Source organism: Anopheles stephensi, chromosome X, assembly GCF_013141755.1.
Source record: "Anopheles stephensi strain Indian chromosome X, UCI_ANSTEP_V1.0, whole genome shotgun sequence".
NCBI classification, from domain to species: Eukaryota; Metazoa; Arthropoda; class Insecta; order Diptera; family Culicidae; genus Anopheles; species Anopheles stephensi.
This window is the reverse complement of record NC_050201.1, coordinates 8,629,160-8,645,664: the sequence shown is the minus strand read 5'-3', so window position 1 is coordinate 8,645,664 and position 16,505 is coordinate 8,629,160. Positions and strand designations below refer to the sequence as shown.

At 47.1% G+C, this 16,505-nt stretch overlaps 5 protein-coding genes across 8 annotated transcripts; 2 read left to right on the top strand and 3 right to left on the bottom strand.

Annotated features, from left to right (window-relative positions):
* Nucleotides 1–67: 67 nt before the first annotated feature.
* Nucleotides 68–1,634, top strand: LOC118517440 (40S ribosomal protein S10b). The gene is made up of 3 exons (XM_036063569.1): nt 68–225; nt 689–1,129; nt 1,236–1,634. The coding sequence occupies exons 2-3, from the start codon at nt 689–691 to the stop codon at nt 1,266–1,268; spliced, it is 474 nt and encodes a 157-aa protein (XP_035919462.1). The 5' UTR covers nt 68–225; the 3' UTR covers nt 1,269–1,634.
* A 1,434-nt stretch (nt 1,635–3,068) lies between these two features.
* LOC118517441 lies at nt 3,069–4,818 on the bottom strand. 2 transcript variants are annotated; one of them, XM_036063570.1, is made up of 4 exons: nt 4,234–4,815; nt 4,018–4,089; nt 3,872–3,946; nt 3,069–3,723 (listed from the first exon to the last, which is right to left on the bottom strand). In XM_036063570.1, the coding sequence occupies exons 3-4, from the start codon at nt 3,921–3,923 to the stop codon at nt 3,365–3,367; spliced, it is 411 nt and encodes a 136-aa protein (XP_035919463.1). In that variant the 5' UTR covers nt 3,924–3,946; nt 4,018–4,089; nt 4,234–4,815; the 3' UTR covers nt 3,069–3,364. The 2 variants fall into 2 exon arrangements, with proteins under 2 accessions (XP_035919463.1, XP_035919464.1); XM_036063571.1 differs by having other exon boundaries at nt 3,872–4,089; nt 4,234–4,818.
* A 1,416-nt stretch (nt 4,819–6,234) lies between these two features.
* LOC118517433 (sin3 histone deacetylase corepressor complex component SDS3-like) lies at nt 6,235–8,217 on the bottom strand. Of its 2 annotated transcripts, none has more exons than XM_036063555.1 (4): nt 8,063–8,217; nt 7,840–7,996; nt 6,991–7,757; nt 6,235–6,911 (listed from the first exon to the last, which is right to left on the bottom strand). In XM_036063555.1, the coding sequence occupies exons 2-4, from the start codon at nt 7,937–7,939 to the stop codon at nt 6,645–6,647; spliced, it is 1,134 nt and encodes a 377-aa protein (XP_035919448.1). In that variant the 5' UTR covers nt 7,940–7,996; nt 8,063–8,217; the 3' UTR covers nt 6,235–6,644. The 2 variants fall into 2 exon arrangements, with proteins under 2 accessions (XP_035919448.1, XP_035919447.1); XM_036063554.1 differs by having other exon boundaries at nt 7,840–7,979; nt 8,063–8,216.
* Nucleotides 8,218–9,260: 1,043 nt separating this feature from the next.
* LOC118517432 (protein SPT2 homolog) lies at nt 9,261–13,324 on the top strand. Of its 2 annotated transcripts, XM_036063552.1 has the most exons (3): nt 9,261–9,564; nt 9,631–9,802; nt 10,026–13,324. In XM_036063552.1, the coding sequence occupies exons 2-3, from the start codon at nt 9,737–9,739 to the stop codon at nt 11,934–11,936; spliced, it is 1,977 nt and encodes a 658-aa protein (XP_035919445.1). In that variant the 5' UTR covers nt 9,261–9,564; nt 9,631–9,736; the 3' UTR covers nt 11,937–13,324. The 2 variants fall into 2 exon arrangements, with proteins under 2 accessions (XP_035919445.1, XP_035919444.1); XM_036063551.1 differs by having other exon boundaries at nt 9,261–9,802.
* Nucleotides 13,192–15,401, bottom strand: LOC118517434 (RING finger protein 141-like). Its single transcript, XM_036063556.1, has 3 exons — nt 15,014–15,401; nt 14,700–14,916; nt 13,192–14,618 (listed from the first exon to the last, which is right to left on the bottom strand). Exons 2-3 carry the CDS (start codon nt 14,855–14,857, stop codon nt 13,799–13,801), a joined length of 978 nt encoding a protein of 325 aa, XP_035919449.1. The 5' UTR covers nt 14,858–14,916; nt 15,014–15,401; the 3' UTR covers nt 13,192–13,798.
* Between the last annotated feature and the right edge of the window lie 1,104 nt (nt 15,402–16,505).

The following is a 16,505-nucleotide window of genomic DNA, read 5'->3' as shown; positions in this document are numbered from 1 at the left end:
CGAAATCTTAACCAAGGTGCTTCGAGCGCGCCCACCTCTGGCCACTAGCCACCGTAGCTGCGTTTCCTCGCAAACGTCAAACGGCGGCCGGAAGCGCTCGGTGCGTTTGCTTACCATTCCGTGCGTTTACACCGTTTTCGCTGTCAAAGCGCTCGACTCACTGCCGTGCGATCGTTCTTTCTCTTCCGGGCCGTGTACCGAACTGTATTGACACATTTCGCCAAGGTAAAGTTTCCGACCAAATTTCCACGCCAAACTCCCATCGAAGGTGCCTGAGTTTGTGTGCCGACCGGTCCGTGCGCTGTGCGTGTTGCTGTGGGTTTTAGGTTTTTCGGGCATTTTTTTTCTGTTACTGGCCGCTGCGGGAAACGTTGATGTGTAACGCCATCCCGGGTTAGGAAAGCGCCGTAAGACCACCGCCGTCTCGCTGTAGAGTGTATGCGTTTGTTGTGCGGGTGTGTGTGTGTGTGTGTGTATGTGTGTATGCTGGTGGTTGCCGTGTCCTCCCGGTGGAAAGTGACTGTAATTGTGTGGTGATTGTGCCCAATAATCCTGTTAACAACAAGCGCAAACAAAATGCCCGAAAAAGCTTAGACATCCACGCGGACGCGCGCTGCTGGACTCACTGTATCCCGACCGGTTAACTTATGCGCCGTGCGTGTGTGTGTGTTTGTATGTCTCTTTGCAGATGTTCATGCCAAAAGCACATCGAGTCGCCATCTACGAGTACCTCTTCAAGGAGGGTGTGCTGGTCGCGCAGAAGGATTTCTACGCCCCGAAGCACCCGGAGCTGGAGAACATCCCGAACCTGCACGTCATCAAGACGATGCAGTCGCTCAAGTCGAAGAACTTCGTGAAGGAGCAGTTCGCCTGGCGCCACTACTACTGGTATCTGACCAACGAGGGTATCGAGTATCTGCGCGCCTACCTCCACCTGCCGGCCGAAATCGTGCCGTCGACGCTGAAGCGAGCGGCCCGCTCGGAACCGCAGCGCGCCCGCACACAGGCCGGTCCCCGTCCGGAAGGTCCGAAGTCGGGCGAAGATCGCCAGGCGTACCGGCGCATGCAGCAGGCGGCACCGGCCGACAAGAAGGGTGATGTTGGTGTTGGTGCTGGCGAGCTAGAATACGTAAGTATAAGAGCCCACAACCTTCCCCAACGGTGGGACGCTTCCCTATGTGTGTCTAACCGTCCCTGTATCGTGTTTTTACCGTCACACCGGTTTTTCTTTCCAGCGTGGTGGATTCGGCCGTGGTAACCGTATGTAAGAACCGTGTGCCGATTGGGAGGATTCGCCGAACCACAAGCACACAGAAACAATAACCACAACAACAATCAATTGGCCGTCTTTAGTTCGTCTTGGCTGCATTGCATCGGAAGGATGTTGTTTGGAAACGCCACGCTTCTTGGGTGGATCATGGTGATGCATTTCAAGCAGGGAGGGGCGTTGGGGCGCGCGTGCGGTCCAGAGTGGTGTGAACGTTAATGCTCCACATTAATGTTGAAATTCGGGTTGATCCTTTATTATCTGTAATGTTCAAAGTGAATTTGTTTTGCCCCTCTCTTACGTTAACATACAGCAACGCAACGCTCTTCGGATTAATAAAGGCAGGGACGAACTAAAAACACCAACACCCCGCGCCAACTCTATCTCTCTATATCTCCCTCTCTGTATCGCTGTTTCGGTATCGTGTTCCCCCGTGTTGGTATGGAAAAAATGTTTGGGCTTGTTGTCCCCCCTGCGGAATTGTCTACCATCAAAATGCACGCGTTCTCGCTTCTTCAATCAACTGTCCAGCACAAATCAACAAAGTGCCGTCACCGTCGTGCCTTTTTTTTTGGGTTGGCTTTTCTCAGTGTTGAACGTTGGGCAGCAGCATTTTCCTCGCCATGCTAATTGATTTTCTCCGGGGCTTTGAAGCGGTAAAGGTCTGATTTTCTCAATCGTCCACCAAATAAGGAAAACATGCTTCCGACGATGGTTATAACGTTTGTTTGGGGCCTATTGGTTCGCTGGGTGCATTCGGGCGGTAAGTTACAAAGCAAAGTCTAGCTCCTTACAAGAAGTAAAATGTATCTTCTAATTTTAACGTTTGTGGTTATCAAACTTTAGGCAGTATGCTCTGCTACCGGACGAAGTATTCACACGATTGAGACATACACATCCTCCCCCTGAGCTGGTCCTTCAGTGCTGTGTTCCATTGGGGGTAAGACAATTTTCCAACTACGCTCTCTTCAATTGCACAACTAACACCACCGAACGATTCCATGACATGGTTGACATATAGCTTAAGTAGGAAGCAAGATTAGGAGTTGGTAACGTTCTCGAATTAGTTTTGTCCTTTTTTTAAAAAAAAACAACGTCCAAGGCTATCTGACAAGGTCCCAAGCTGTCCATCCAGGTTCCTAACTATCCATGAATGTCCCAGGCTACCCCTCAGGGGTCCAAATTTTCCATCAAGTTTCCAGGCTACCCCTCAAGGTTCCAAACTTTCCATAAAGGTCCCAGGATACCCGTTAAGATCTCAGGCTGCTCGTGTAAGTTCTGAGCTATCCATGAAGGTCCCAAACTATCCATCAAGGCTCCTAACTATCCATCAAGGTCCCTAACTGTCCATCAAGGCTCCAATCTGTCCATCAAGGCCCCAAACTATCGATCAAGGTCTCAAACTATCCATCAAGGTCTCAGGCTACCCGTTAAGGTACCAGACTATCCATCAAGGTCTCATGCTACCCGTTAAGGTCCCTGGTGACCAGTAAAAGTCGAAGGTTATCGATCGTTTTCCATGCAGGAAATTAAACTTTGTTGAAGCCGGATGCTGGTCAAATGACGAAATGGATTCTCTGGACAAGCTTTTATATTGTTATAGAAAATCTCATCCCAACTCAGGGCAGGATGTGTGTTCTATGTAAACAAGCAACAGTACTGCCTTTGAAACATTTCTATCAAATCTATCGTTGCGATATGTACATATTAGCAGATCGTAACACTCGAGCTAAATGTAATTCTCCATGGAGTAATCAGTTCATCAACGGCTACTATGCTTACCATACGATAAACCAATTGCTTTCGGTTCATTATCAGCGTTCATTTATAAGAAATGAACAAAATAGGGCGTTCATTTATTTAGATAAACCATTTTATGCGTTGCTTATACATAGTTTGATTTTGTACTCTAAATGAGCAAACTTTAAGTGTGTTTGCAAGGAACATTTGTTTGAGCAGCAATCGAATGTTTTGCATACGGGTTCGGGTATAAAATCACAACCGGATATGCAAATATTATTAATTTAGTTGGCACTTTGAGATCTTAGTTAACAACCGGGAGGATTTTTCGGTATCACCGCTCGTACTGCAGGTAGCTTAGTCCTTAGCGATAGCTTTGCAGCTTGGAATGTCCTGCTGTACAGGCTTGTCCTTCAGCGCCGGTCCCCGGAACGACGACGATCGCCGCTTTTTTGGTATCTCATAGTCGGAATCGTCTGACTCTTCTTCCTGGGGTGGGGACGCGATCGGTTCATCAACAATGATCGTACAGCGGAACGAAGCTGGGCTACCGGGACGGTCCGATCGACGACACCATGGCTCAGCTTTGGTTATCCATAGACGCAGTTCCCGACGACGGTGCATTCCATTCGAATAGCTATGGAAGCGTGCCGGTTGCATGTCCTTCTTGTTCGCTACCTGTCCCATCATCATATTCTCAGTAGTTTCGGCAGTATCTAACAAAGGATTAAAACCGATAAATGAGGTTACATTAGCATTTTGTTTTATGTATTTGGTTTGCCGGCGTATAGGTTAGGTTACTATCCCAAAATCTTCCGTTCATTAGGTTCATGAGAAGGATGTTGCTCGCTTCTTGGAACTTACCAGATTCACTGCACGGTGGCTGGGTCGCATGTTCATGCAGATTTGGTGCCATTGCGTTGTTGCACTAACAAAATCCTGTAGTTTTGAAAAGTTGATACACCCCGTCGGTAAAATATCGCTAAAGGCATATAGAAATAGCTACTTACAGCCGCGTATAGACTTGTAGGGGGATGTTAACGATCAGACCAGCGAATGAAATGAAGGCACACGAAGAAACACTGGGGAAAAAAGTACGGAAATCGATTAACCACCAATATATTAGAGCATACACGGTACAGAAAACCCTAATAGAACAAAAAACATATATATTGGAGCATACACGGTACAGAAAACCCTAATAGAACAAAACCCATCATACTTACAGCGTTAACGGTTAAACACAACTGGTTGCTAGCACACACCGCCACGAAATAACGCAATTGCGGTTGACTGTTCCAGGAATCATGAACACGCAAGTGTCAAGCAATGCAACGGAAACATATAATCGAACCATCAGTTTACGACTGCCCAATGAACTATTTGCCTCTGTCTCCACAGATGATCGCATCCCAATAAGGGGGGTTATTAGACGCGGAATTGATCGTCAAACGTTTCTAGCTGTCAGAGTGTAACGATATAGTAATATCCCATTTGCGTTAAATACGGTTATGAGTCAAAGTATTATCGGAAAACGTCTAACAGATGAGGGCTCTCTCTCTCTCTCTCTTGGCCAAACGATCGCGGCTAAAGTCTGAACAGATGCCCCCCCCTCACCCCCTCTCGCTCCCACGGGCACTCATTTTTGCAACTGAGTTACTCAAAGGGGTATCTTTTTCAGACTTTTTACAATAATTATTTATTTTTTATTATTTGTAATTATCTCAAATTATTTTTACAACAAATTTTCACATTTTTGCTTAACTTACCTAAATTTAGAGTAACACAATAGGGGCTAAAGTCTGAATAGATGCCCCCCCCCCCCCCTCCTCCCACTCACGGCACTCACTTTTCGCTACTGAGTTACCTTAAATTTAGGTAAAAGCTAAGCAAAAATGTGAGAAATCGTTGTAATAAGTTGTTATAATAATTTAAAATAATAAATAAATACTTATAGTAAAAAGTCCGGAAAAATATACCCTTTTGGGTAACTCAGTTGCAAAAATGAGTGTCCGTGAGTGGGGGGGAGGGGGGCATCTATTCAGACTTTAGCCCTCAATAGGTATATATTCCGACTTTAGCCAAATTATCTTAAGCAACCAATTTCAGCACGCTAAAGATCGCTGGTGTAAACACGTCTTTTGCAGTAGATAAGCAGCATTCGTAGATCGAGCTGTTAAAGAAAGTTTTTATGCACTATTTATTTTCATGCAAGGCATCTGTTTCGGCGGATGTCATTCCGCTGATCATCTTCCGACCTGCAACTGTCCGCTGTTATCGATCGGAGTATCGATTAACCCTCGATCGTCCAATAGCTCACGCATAATTTTAGGACGCTTTCTATAATATTTTTCATCGATTTTTTTTTTTTGCACACTTTCAATACGAAAAGATGTATTACAACAATGCACAATGTTTTTTTTCTGGTGACGCTTAATGGCACAGTTCGGCGATGGTATGTTTTTTCTTTCTTTAAGCAGCACGATAGTTCAACTTCTTTACTTTTTGGCTATTTGGGTAGACTTAATGATACCACGGGAGTTGGATAGTCAAACCTTACTGATGGCGAACGGTCCGGATGGGATTTGAATGCCGGATGGGTCGTATGCCGTACGCTAGTGATGGGAGCTCGGAATCGGAACTCCCTAGTTCGGGATCCGATTCCCGATCCATTTCCGGAATGGATCAATCTCAATCCCGATTAGGGAACAAATTCCAGTACCAAACTTCTTATTTTTCTGTTACCCGATAATCTCAAGAGGTTTCCGTAAGATGGCATTCTCTAAGCCTACAAATGTTCTCGAATTTGCCAATGGTAGTTTAATGTTTGCGAATCGGTTCCGGATTCGATTCCGGAATCGAAGGACCTACTCCCCGGGATTGAGCCGATTCCGACCAAACGATCATTTTGTCCATCACTCCATCCAATTTTGAACGCTCCACGACTGCTCTGTCCCTTTGGCAGTGGGTCTCGTCTGGTGCCGTTTCTCCTGACATGACCAGAAGTTTGACGAATTTAATCCGTTGCACGATGGTAAAATTATTTTATAGATCATTCTCTCTGATGCATGTTCTTCATGGTAGTTGTCAAGACTTGCTGCATGGTAAAGATGTCACAGTTATATCACAGTACTGGTGAGCAATCAAAAGGGTGGTGTAGAATTTTGAGAAAGATCTCCACAACGCAAACAGCGAACCAGTACTGGACAGGTAAGTACACACACCGATACGTTTCGTTTCGTAGCTTCACGATCAAGTTTATTTATACATCTAATTACTTGCTTTCCACTAGTTTTCTTAACCATCATGGATTAGACCTTAAGCCCTTAGCAAAAAAAAGGAAAAATACATCGATAAAGTTACGAGTATTTGCAGTTCGTAGGTTTAAGCGTTCAACCTAGGCATCGCCTAACGCTTAGGAAAACTTAATTCCTATATGCTCGGTAGATTAGAGAGAGGATCGGTAGATATTTTTAATAATACCAACTGAACGTAACGAAGCTTAGAGAGGTGCCGGGAGGTCCGCATCGAATGAACACGCGCCAAAGTACAGTACGTTTGAAAGCGACGGATGAAATCGAACGACTCCAACTTTCTGTAAACCTATCTAACCGACCCGCCCGACCAGTACACATGGCTAATTAGCGCGACGCTTAATGGACACCTTGCCGCGGCGCAAGTGCGACAGAAAGATGCGCACCTTTTGGCCGTCGGTTGTCTTTTTAACGCAGATCGCTTCCACACCGATGGCGGAAATGTTGGCCGAGAAGCGCGAAATATCCCGGCCCTCCACGTGTACGGGCTGGCCGCGATGAAACCAGCGGCGCTCGTACCACAGCTTACCGTCCTCGATGCGCGTATCCGCCAGCGGCTGCTGGTTTGATTGTCCACCCGACGATTGAGCCTGCACGCGGGCGATCAGAAGAATCGTATTAGCGGAAAAACGGAAAAAACCCACGCCAAGACGCGTTTGCAATACATACCGTGGATGTGGTGGCACCGGTAGTGTAGCCCTCCGAAGGCGTTCCATTCTGGTCGGCTGGATTCGTGGCGGAGGAATTGGAAGAAGCACCGCTCCTGCCACTCTGGCCGGTGCTACCGCCGCCACCGCTTCCACTCGCACCCTCATTCATAGCATGCTGTGCAGCCGCCGCCGCCGCCGCAGCAGCAGCAGCACGGCTAGCGGAGCTAGATTTGTTGCGCGTGATGAGCTTCAAATCGTGCTCGATCTCTTTGTCCTCCAGCAGGAACGTAAGGTGGTTCGTGGTCGGCTTGCGACGCTTCTCCGGTACCGGCAGTGGCTCGTTTGGCCGACGGCGCAGCTTCCGCGTTACCGTTGGCTTTAGGTCGAGCGAGTCTCCGTTTAGCTCCATCGAGGAAAACTCCTGCTCGATCATCTTCTTCTGGTCCTCCAGATCGGCAATCAAATTTTCGATCAGCTCAGCCTTCTTCTCTTCGTACTCCTTTTCCGCGGCCGCCTTCTCCAGGATGCAGTCACGCTCGGCACAGGCGAGCAGGTAGTCCCGTTCCACCTCGTTCAGCAGCAAACGGTCGTCCAGTTCGTTTTGCAGCCGCTCCACGATCTTTAGATACTCCGGTTGCTTACGCTGCTTGCACAGCTCCAGCTGCCCGAGCAGGTTGGCCAGCTTGTCCTGGTACATCTGTTCCTTTATTTCGAGCCGTTCGTCGACGCTGTGATGCTGGCTCGCCGCAGCACTTGCCATCTCACTTTCGCTCGCTTCATCCGTATCTGAGGGTGGGTGAGCCGGAAGAAAGCAAGGGTTAAACATTAGTCACACCCGTTTACGCTTCACTGGAGCCTATAGGTTTACCTTCCGCGCTATCGGCATCGTGCCCCTGATCGTGATCGTGAGCAACATCCTGTCTGTTGTCCATTTCTAAAAAGGTGGCGATATTTCTGTTCCCTGCCATGATAAATTCTGGCCCTTTGGGAACTGGTCCAACCCTAGAACTGATGGGATCAAAAGGCTACAAATTAAAACATTCTTTTAGGCCGCTCAGTGCTTTACTCTATTGAGCTGTAATGATGCTTACAATAGCGAATAGTTTTTTTTAAAACGCCGGCAGTAATCAATAGCGTAGTAAATGCTTCCTATACGTGCCTTTTTTCGGTTAATATGGTGCTTTATAGATGTGTATTTATTTACTATTCTGAATCACGCGAATGACAGCGTCCCTTTCCGAGTACCCAATTAACATTTAGACAGGCAGTTCTCAAGTTTCGCAGAAAACTCCCAACGCAAGCTGTACCCAAGTTGCGCGGATTCGGAGAAACACATTTTTTTTAAATTTAGCAGTTCAGTTTATATAATGTGGATTTTATTCTTGATTTATTAAAAAATCGATAGTTAGACAGGTTCCGTGATTAAATAAAGGCTAAAGTCTGAATAGATGCCCCCCCACCCCACTCACGGCACTCACTTTTCGCTGAGATACCTTAAATTTAGGTGAAAGTTAAGCAAAAAGGTGAGAAATCGTTGCAGTAATTATTTATTATAATTGAAAATAATAAATAAATAGTAAATAAATAAATACTTACACCAAAAAGTCTGAAAAATATACCCTTTTGGGCAAGGTATGTAGATATAGAAGGTAGAGTTGTTTAGAGCAAATTGACATTTCTCGACCTGACATAACAGTTCCGTGGTGATCAAGGGGAAGGGTATTGAGAAGAGTGACGGCAGCGTCGTAGGAGGCGCCGGTGGTGGTATTGCTTGCGATTTTTTGACGAAAAATGCAACCAAATATCGTCAATCGTCTGTGGGACAACACTTAATATGCGAAGATGACCCATAAATTAGCGAAATTGCTCTAAGGACTGAGAATTGAGGCTGTTTGTTCATGTTGGTAGCCCCATAACATATGTTTTTGTAAACAAACTCTGACATAACTCGACTAAAATGTCGCCCTGTCAAATCGATAAAAATCCACCTTCTAAATACATACACCTTGCCTTTTGGGTAACTCACTAGCAAAAATGAGTGTCCGTGAGTTGGGGGGGGGGATATCTATTCAGACTTTAGCCTTAATGCCTCATAAATCTTATATAATTAAAAAAATAAATAAAATAAAACCGATTTCTGGTACTGTCACACTTATTTCGGTTGGAATTATAATTCCGTTTTGAAATTTATGTTAAAAACTTCCCGGGAATTAACATTTCCAATTGAAAGCAGACGTATCCAGTGTGTAGCAGCCCTAAGCATTTGCGAAATGTCAAAATTGGACCAACCTGCGTGACAGATACAGCCACTGGTGGCAGAAGTAAATAAAGGGACCTTTTGCGAGGAAGCAGAGCCAACTGCCGTTGTTGCACGATTGTCCTGAACAAGTTCAAAAGATCCATTGTCCTAGCAGGCCAATGCACTGACCGGCAGCGTCAACCGGTAACCGTGATCGTGATCGTTCGGTGGCCCGCCACTGTTAGAAGCTGGAAGGGAATATCGTGCTGCCCTAGCCGAAAGTGGGGGCTACAGCTCGTGCTAACAGATTGTAGCCAAACCGTGCCAAACCGATGTGATACATCGCACCAGACGGTGGGTTTGGTTTTCTTTCTTTTCTCTTTTCTACGCCCGTAAATAGCCGGCATGGTTATTTTCTAGCCGGTTTGTTCGCAAAGTACGCACCGGTTACGAATTGTGCATCCGCTAGCAGCAGCATTCAACTTGTTCATCAATTCAACCACACACATCATATCCGCGGGCAGCCATGGATTATCGCGATATTTTGAACATTGCCAAGCAAAACTCGGAAAATGCCAAGGCAGCGAAGGAGGTAAGTTGACTGAGCGAAGGTTCAATTTTATGGCCCGGCGGTAAATGGCCCCAATAAAACGGTTGTGTTTTGTTGGGATGCATGGAACCGGTTCGTCCCATGAGCCCGGGAGGGAAGACGACGGCCTTCCAGAACAATCCAGAAAGCCAAGGAAGCGTGTGTATGTGTCATTACTTACCTGACTCCGCTTTTACCTTTACTCTCTCCCCCCTTACTCACACAGAAACGCGGTTATCCGGCCACCCTAACCCCACCGACAAAGGTCACCACGGAGAAGAAGAGTTTGTCGGATAACATAAAACGATTCCTCGCCAAACGGGAGGAGGAAGAGCGGCAGAAGGCGATGGAAAAGCATCTCAAGGCACAGGAACTGATGGCCAAGCGCGGTGGCAAGGGTAAGAAAAAGATCGAAAAGATGCTGAAGGTGATCAAGTCGGCGAACAAGTCCGTGCTGGACGATGCAATCGATGCGCAGGAAAGTGCGCTCGGAACCGAAAGTCTGGAGGACGATTACGGCTACACGTCCGCGGTGGCATCACAGTTTTACGCCAAGATGATGGACAAGTACAAGAACACGCCGACCGAGTCAATGTTTTCCGAGGCGAAGAAGCGCAGCATGTCGAGCGAAGAGTTGGCCCGCGTTAAAGCACGGGTACGGAACGGTATCATGAAGGAGCAGGAAGAGCAGCACGCACCGCGCACACGGAAATCACGCACATCGAAAGCGGATGGCTGTGATGAACGGGGCACTGTACCCGAGCTAACCCAATCACCACCACCACCACCGGTATCGTCGAGACGGGACGATGCCGGCAAACAGTCATCGTCATCGAAAGGAAGCGCGAACGAGGAACGCAAACCGGTGGTACGCAAACCGAACGTACCGCCACCGCCCAACTTTTCCGACCTGCTCAAGATCGCCGAAGCGAAACAGTTTGAACCGATCAAGATAGACGTGCCGTCGGTGAAGAAGCGCGAACAGGAACGGCCACTGACGAGCAAGGAGAAGAGGGAGTACGAGGAGCGGAAAGCATTCCTGGAGATGAAACGGCTGCGCGATAAGGTGAAGGAGGACGAGAGTTTGTCCGAGCAGGAGAAGCAACGGAAGCTGGCCCGGTTGGATGCGTTGCGTGCGGCCGGCAAGCTACCGGGAATACCGCCCCTTCCGGCAACGGCCGGTTCCGGTTCGAAAGCAGCGTCCTCGAGAAGGCCCAGCTCACCGGTAGGAAGCAATGCTCGCACACAATTTAAAATCCCTAAGCGAAACGCGGACGGGTCGTCGGCGGAAACGGCAAAAGTCACTACACCGCCACGCGCGGAGAAACCGGCTTCGGTTGCCCCGAAACCGACACCTTCATCGGCACCGGAGCTGAGGGCGAAACCATCGGCCGGACCCACGAAACCCACCGGCAGTGCGGCACAAAAGTCTACCGTGACGGCATCGGTATCGAAATCCTCCACACCGCGCCCGATTAGCAAACCATCATCCGCCGCCAATACGCCAACTCCGTCGGTGCAAAAATCAACGACCGCGGTAAACGGCAAATCCTCCTCACATACGCTTCCAAAATCAGCCTCTTCCTCGGCGACGGCGAACGGGAAATCGACCCCTAAACCGGTTGGCCCTGCACCGACGAAAGCGCCCGCTAACGGCAAACAACACCAGCAACCGGCAGCCAGTTTGCGACCTGCGTCGGCTGCACCGACCAAACGTCCCCTACCGGCACCGGCCACCCAAACCCGCCAATTTCCACCGCCCGATGTGCAGCGTACGGTGAAGCGCCGGGATGTGGGTGGACGGCCCGCACCGAACAAGAAGCGGCGCGTGATAGACAGCGACAGCGAGTACGACAGCGAGATGGACGATTTCATCGACGACGATGACTGCGAGGAGGACTACTCGTCCGCGATCAAGGACATCTTCGGGTACGACAAGTCCCGGTACAGGGATGAGTACTACGATGACGATGACGATAATATGGAGTCGTCGTACGCGCAGCAGATGCGCGAAGAGTACATCAGCAAGAAGATCGGCCTGCTGGAGGATCTGGAAGATATGCGCATGGAGGAGGAGGAAAAGCGGCGCAAATCGGGGAGCAAGAAGGGTGGCCCGGCGGGACCGAAGAAGAAGTAAGGCAGGGGGGGGGGGGTGGTTCGTAACTTCCCACCGTTTATCCCGAGATTAGGTGTGGCGCAGGGCAACCGGTTTCCGGTATCGAGTGATACGCCCTCTAGCGGGAATGTTGGTCCACTGCGGCTGGATTTCGATGCAAACAGCGGTGCGTAAAGTTTAGTACCAGTTTTTTTTTTAAGTATCCGTCGCACACACACACTCTGACACTGGAGATGATTTTTGAGGAACCAATTCGACTCGATCAGACGTATTTAATGTGTCGAAAGTAGTCACCGCGAAGGGAATTTCGAATCCCGATTAGCCTGTTTTTTTATTTGTCTTCCCTTTTTCGTATCGTCAAGATAGATAAAAGAAAGGGATACTTTCTAACACTTTGTTTTTAATGTTTTTAATAATTTTTCTTTTGCTTGTTCCAACCTTCCTAGCGTTCCGGGCCAGTAAAAGTAAGACCCAAACCCGTACCCCGTGTGACTCCCATTACACTGACATGTATCAGCGAATCAGGAACAGCGATCGTAGGGACCAAAGGAAGAATTCTTTAACCGACTTGTTCCTCAAGAAAACCCTCTCCGTAAACGACAATCGATCCTCTGGTAATGGATGTTTTCCACCCCGTTCCATTGTGTAGGTCGTAAGGCGCGAGGAAGGATTAGTTAGCTAGGGCACCAAGTTCCTTTCCGTGCAATTTACTGAAAAGCATAATCTCAAACATAATTTTTATCCCGTTTGCAATTAATTAGATAGTTGTTTTAGAAAACAAATGGCTGAATATGAGAAACGCCTTCAGAATACCACGCTTTACCGAATTGTTGTACCGCCTTCATTCGTTCGTCTCGAGCTACAGAGAAGAAAAAAATTGCTCCAGTAACCAATACTAGAGTAAAATTGGGAGGAATATTTTTATAACTTTTCGAATTGCTTGTTATGCAAAACAAAAATTGGTTAAGAGAGAATAGTCTCGTTAAGGGAGGAGGAGCGTTGACTACTACAACTGATCTCTCGTAATTCTCCTACTGGCAATCGGTAGAAGCCCACGGGAAGGGATTGGTTGGTGTTGGTTGGTCACAATGATTTCTCAATGCTCATATGTTCTACATTTTCCTTTCCTTATATTTAAATACATTTAATTTACGCGCAAACGTGTGTGCGTGTGTGTGTGACGTTTTTGCAAGCAGCTGTGTGTGTGTGTGTTGAGATTGCATTTTTCTTTGCCGTTTTTTTCCCGAAAAAAAAATGAACACCACACCGAGTGCTGTTTGTGTGTGTGTATTAGAGTAGTTTTTCTTTATTGTTACGTTTGCAAAACTTTATTTACGTTTTTTTGCCAAGACATTTAATTTCAATGACATCGTATATTTGGATATGGAAATAAGAAATAAAAAAAAAAACGTAGGAAAAGTAGGGGTTAACGGTGTAGTATTTTTGTTTGTCCGTTCCCAATTCTAGGGCTACATTTAGCCAGCAAAAAGACTAGGAAAAGCAAAAATGGCACGCGGTTAAAGGTCTCCCCCGCGGTGGTAGAAGAACGAAAGCGCAATATGACTGAACTGATCCGAAATTATCAGCGGGAAGGAATATCCAACACCAAACACTTGGCCAACAATTTGCTCTACATAACGGCATTCGATGCGAGCAGGTCGCTATATATCTATATCGCTGGAATAATGTGCTTCATAACAGATTGTCACCCAACAAAAAAAAAAAAAACGGTTAAAACTTATCCAAACTAAACGCTAGCAAATTTAAAATTTTCTAAAAGCATTGCATGCTTAAAAAGTTAGTATCGCCTAAAAATATAATAGAATCCTTAAAGCAAAGGACCTTCCGCTAGCTTACAATCACATTTCCGCTCCCGGCCCGAATCACAAATCCAGCATCCGGCGCAACCAATTCTTATCACTCTCGTCCTCCCCGTTCGCCTCGGTCGACAGCTTCTGCAGGGTGGCACAGATCTCTTCGCTCACCTCGTTCGCTTCGGGCATTTCCGACAGGACCCAGGTATCGTCGGTGCTGGCCAACACCTCGTCACAGATCGGGCAGGTTTTCTGGTGGATGTTCCACTGCTCGATGCACGGCATACAGTAGCTGTGCGCGCACGGTAGCGACACCTCCGGTTTGCGCTCCAGACAGATGCAGCACTCGTCGCCGTGCTCCCCTGCCGGCGGACCGTCCGCAATCGTATCGACCTGCGCCATTAGCATCGATGCGGTCGTACATTCGGGAAACACAAACCCGCTGCCGGCCGCCGACCCGTTGGCGGAGGATGACGAGGTGGAGGAGGCGGACAGTGGGACCGGCGAGGCGTCCGGTTGCTTGGTGGGTGTGGTCGTGCTGGGACCGGGTGGTTGGGTGGTCGCCTTCGGGCACCGGTCCGCGACCGTGCTGCTCCCTTTGGACGGGGTGCCCGGACCGCTACCGCACGACCGGGACGGACTCGAACCGGGACTGTGTATTCGCTGCGTTTCGACCGTTACCATCGCGTGCAGGTTCGTCTGGAATGTGCGGAACACCTGCAGAAACTGTTGCAGCGTGAGCAGCTTGAAGCAGTCGATCTTCTTCGTCTCGGGATCGATCTTCACGCACGCGATGCGAACCGTGCGCTTCCAGAGGATGGAATTGTCCGAACCCTTCTTCACGGCAAACACCAGCTGCTTCCCGTTCGGATCGAGACATTTTCTTGAGCTGTGCGGGGGAAGCGAAACCGATTACTACGATTACCGCACAACCGGTGGTGAATCATTAGCCCAAAACCAAAACACTTACAGTCGGTTCAGATCGGCGAGACACTTCTGGAAGTCCTCGTACGCGAGATTGTTGATTTCGGAGAAAATGTGCACCTGCTTCTTAATCTCAAACTGCAGCGAATCGACCGTATCGGCTGGCAAAATTTTCTGCGAAATGCTAGACGCCTGGCTGCCCATTTTCCGGTTCGGGTGTTCTTGTTGGTGTTGTTGTTGTTGTTGTTGTTTGTTGCTGGATGCTGAAAATTCAAAACAACCCAAGAAAGAAAAAAGCAACAGAACATGCACTTTCGTCTACACAAATGGTTGTAGGCACATCAGGAGGCTTTTACTCACTTTATCGGCTGTATGTGTACGGAACGGTTTAAGATTACATTATTTGTAATACGATATCGTTACATTAATTGGGTGGTTGGTTGATAGTGGCCGGGATACCAAGGGAAAAAAACACAAGCGGAATATAATGTCCCAAATACTGTTGACTACAACACGGCGAATGGCGTTTTAGAAGAAGAACACGCGTTTCTTTCTCCTAGTGTCAACTAACACACCGTTGTTGTTTTTCCCTATACAATGAAAAGCCCGTGCAAACTGAAGAGCCGTCCGGATGGGAAAATACCCTTACACAGTGGACGGCTGGGCGCGTATTAAATCTTCTTCAATCTTCCTTGCTGCTCTCTAGACACTCCAGAAAAAAATCTACTCCTAAAAATCTTGTAATGTTGATATTAGGTGCACAAGAAAGTTTCTGCTGTTGATCGATTGTTGCGAACGCGACAAAATAAAATTTAAACTAAAATTAATGGGCATAAAATAATTACATAAACAATCTCTAAATCAACTAAATATCTTTCGTTTTGGATAAATTCTCAAAAACAAATATTATCTTAGGGGGAAAAAACCCTCCACACCCATTGCTAGACATTAAACCGTGTGAAAGACAAACTATATTGTAAATAATTAATACGTGTCAGGATGTATCATAAGATGTCCAAAAAGGAAAAAGGAAATGTATATAAGACAGAAATATTGTTTCTAGGTTTCTTTTGCATTTGGAACTTTCATCGGTATAGGCAAGCCTCGGGAGTTTTCCTTCTTAAGCCCTGACCAGCAATTCGTAAGAGTTTACCGTTGGAAACTTGTCCGAAGGAAAAAAAAAGGTCTTCAGTTTAACTCGAGTGAACTTTAACTGAGTGTTGGAAAGCCATCTTCCGGAAAAGCGCAATTGCAATCAACGGAGGTCTGGTTAATCTAGGAAGAAGCCTAACGTCTGATCCGAGTAAGGTTGGAACGATATAACCGACTCGAAGGTTTAGGATTGACCAATCATCGCGGGGTCAATCCTTCGGCGGATTCTACTTCGTTACCCGCGACTGTACAACCATACTGCGGATGTTCTCGATATTGCGTCACAGGGTTAGAACCGATTCAAAATTCCGACCATTCTGATAGTCACTAGATCAACGGACAATAGCTCCATCCTTGTTCGGGTCTACCATGCCTTCGCTGGCCTGAATTTCGCTACTGAATTACCTTAAATTTAGGTAAAAGTTAAGCAAAAGTGTTAAAAATTGTTGTAATAATACTTTATAATAATTATAAATAATAAATAAATAAATAATTGTAGTAAAAAGTCTGCAAAAGATACACTATTGCATAACTCACTTGTAAAAATGACAGCCCGTGAGTTGAGGGGGGTCGGCATCTATTCAGACTTAAGCCTCAGACTTTAGCCCTACGTGCAACTGTACATAAATATATAAACAAAACAGCTGCAAACTTGCTCGCACACCTAATGCGCTATATGCATTTCTTCTCGCTTGTTGTT

Excerpts from the sequence above, each read along its gene's own strand:
- LOC118517440 (XM_036063569.1), top strand. The coding sequence starts at position 689 with ATGTTCATGCCAAAAGCACATCGAGTCGCCATCTACGAGTACCTCTTC. Across the intron at positions 1,130-1,235 it reads GTGCTGGCGAGCTAGAATAC|CGTGGTGGATTCGGCCGTGG; the intron begins GTAAGTATAAGA and ends TTTTCTTTCCAG.
- LOC118517441 (XM_036063571.1), bottom strand. The coding sequence starts at position 3,923 with ATGGCACCAAATCTGCATGAACATGCGACCCAGCCACCGTGCAGTGAA. Across the intron at positions 3,724-3,871 it reads GCCACCGTGCAGTGAATCTG|ATACTGCCGAAACTACTGAG; the intron begins GTAAGTTCCAAG and ends ATCCTTTGTTAG.
- LOC118517433 (XM_036063555.1), bottom strand. The coding sequence starts at position 7,939 with ATGGCAGGGAACAGAAATATCGCCACCTTTTTAGAAATGGACAACAGA. Across the intron at positions 7,758-7,839 it reads CGATGCCGATAGCGCGGAAG|ATACGGATGAAGCGAGCGAA; the intron begins GTAAACCTATAG and ends ACCCACCCTCAG. Across the intron at positions 6,912-6,990 it reads CCGGTGCCACCACATCCACG|GCTCAATCGTCGGGTGGACA; the intron begins GTATGTATTGCA and ends GCCCGCGTGCAG.
- LOC118517432 (XM_036063552.1), top strand. The coding sequence starts at position 9,737 with ATGGATTATCGCGATATTTTGAACATTGCCAAGCAAAACTCGGAAAAT. Across the intron at positions 9,803-10,025 it reads ATGCCAAGGCAGCGAAGGAG|AAACGCGGTTATCCGGCCAC; the intron begins GTAAGTTGACTG and ends TTACTCACACAG.
- LOC118517434 (XM_036063556.1), bottom strand. The coding sequence starts at position 14,857 with ATGGGCAGCCAGGCGTCTAGCATTTCGCAGAAAATTTTGCCAGCCGAT. Across the intron at positions 14,619-14,699 it reads CTCGCCGATCTGAACCGACT|CTCAAGAAAATGTCTCGATC; the intron begins GTAAGTGTTTTG and ends TCCCCCGCACAG.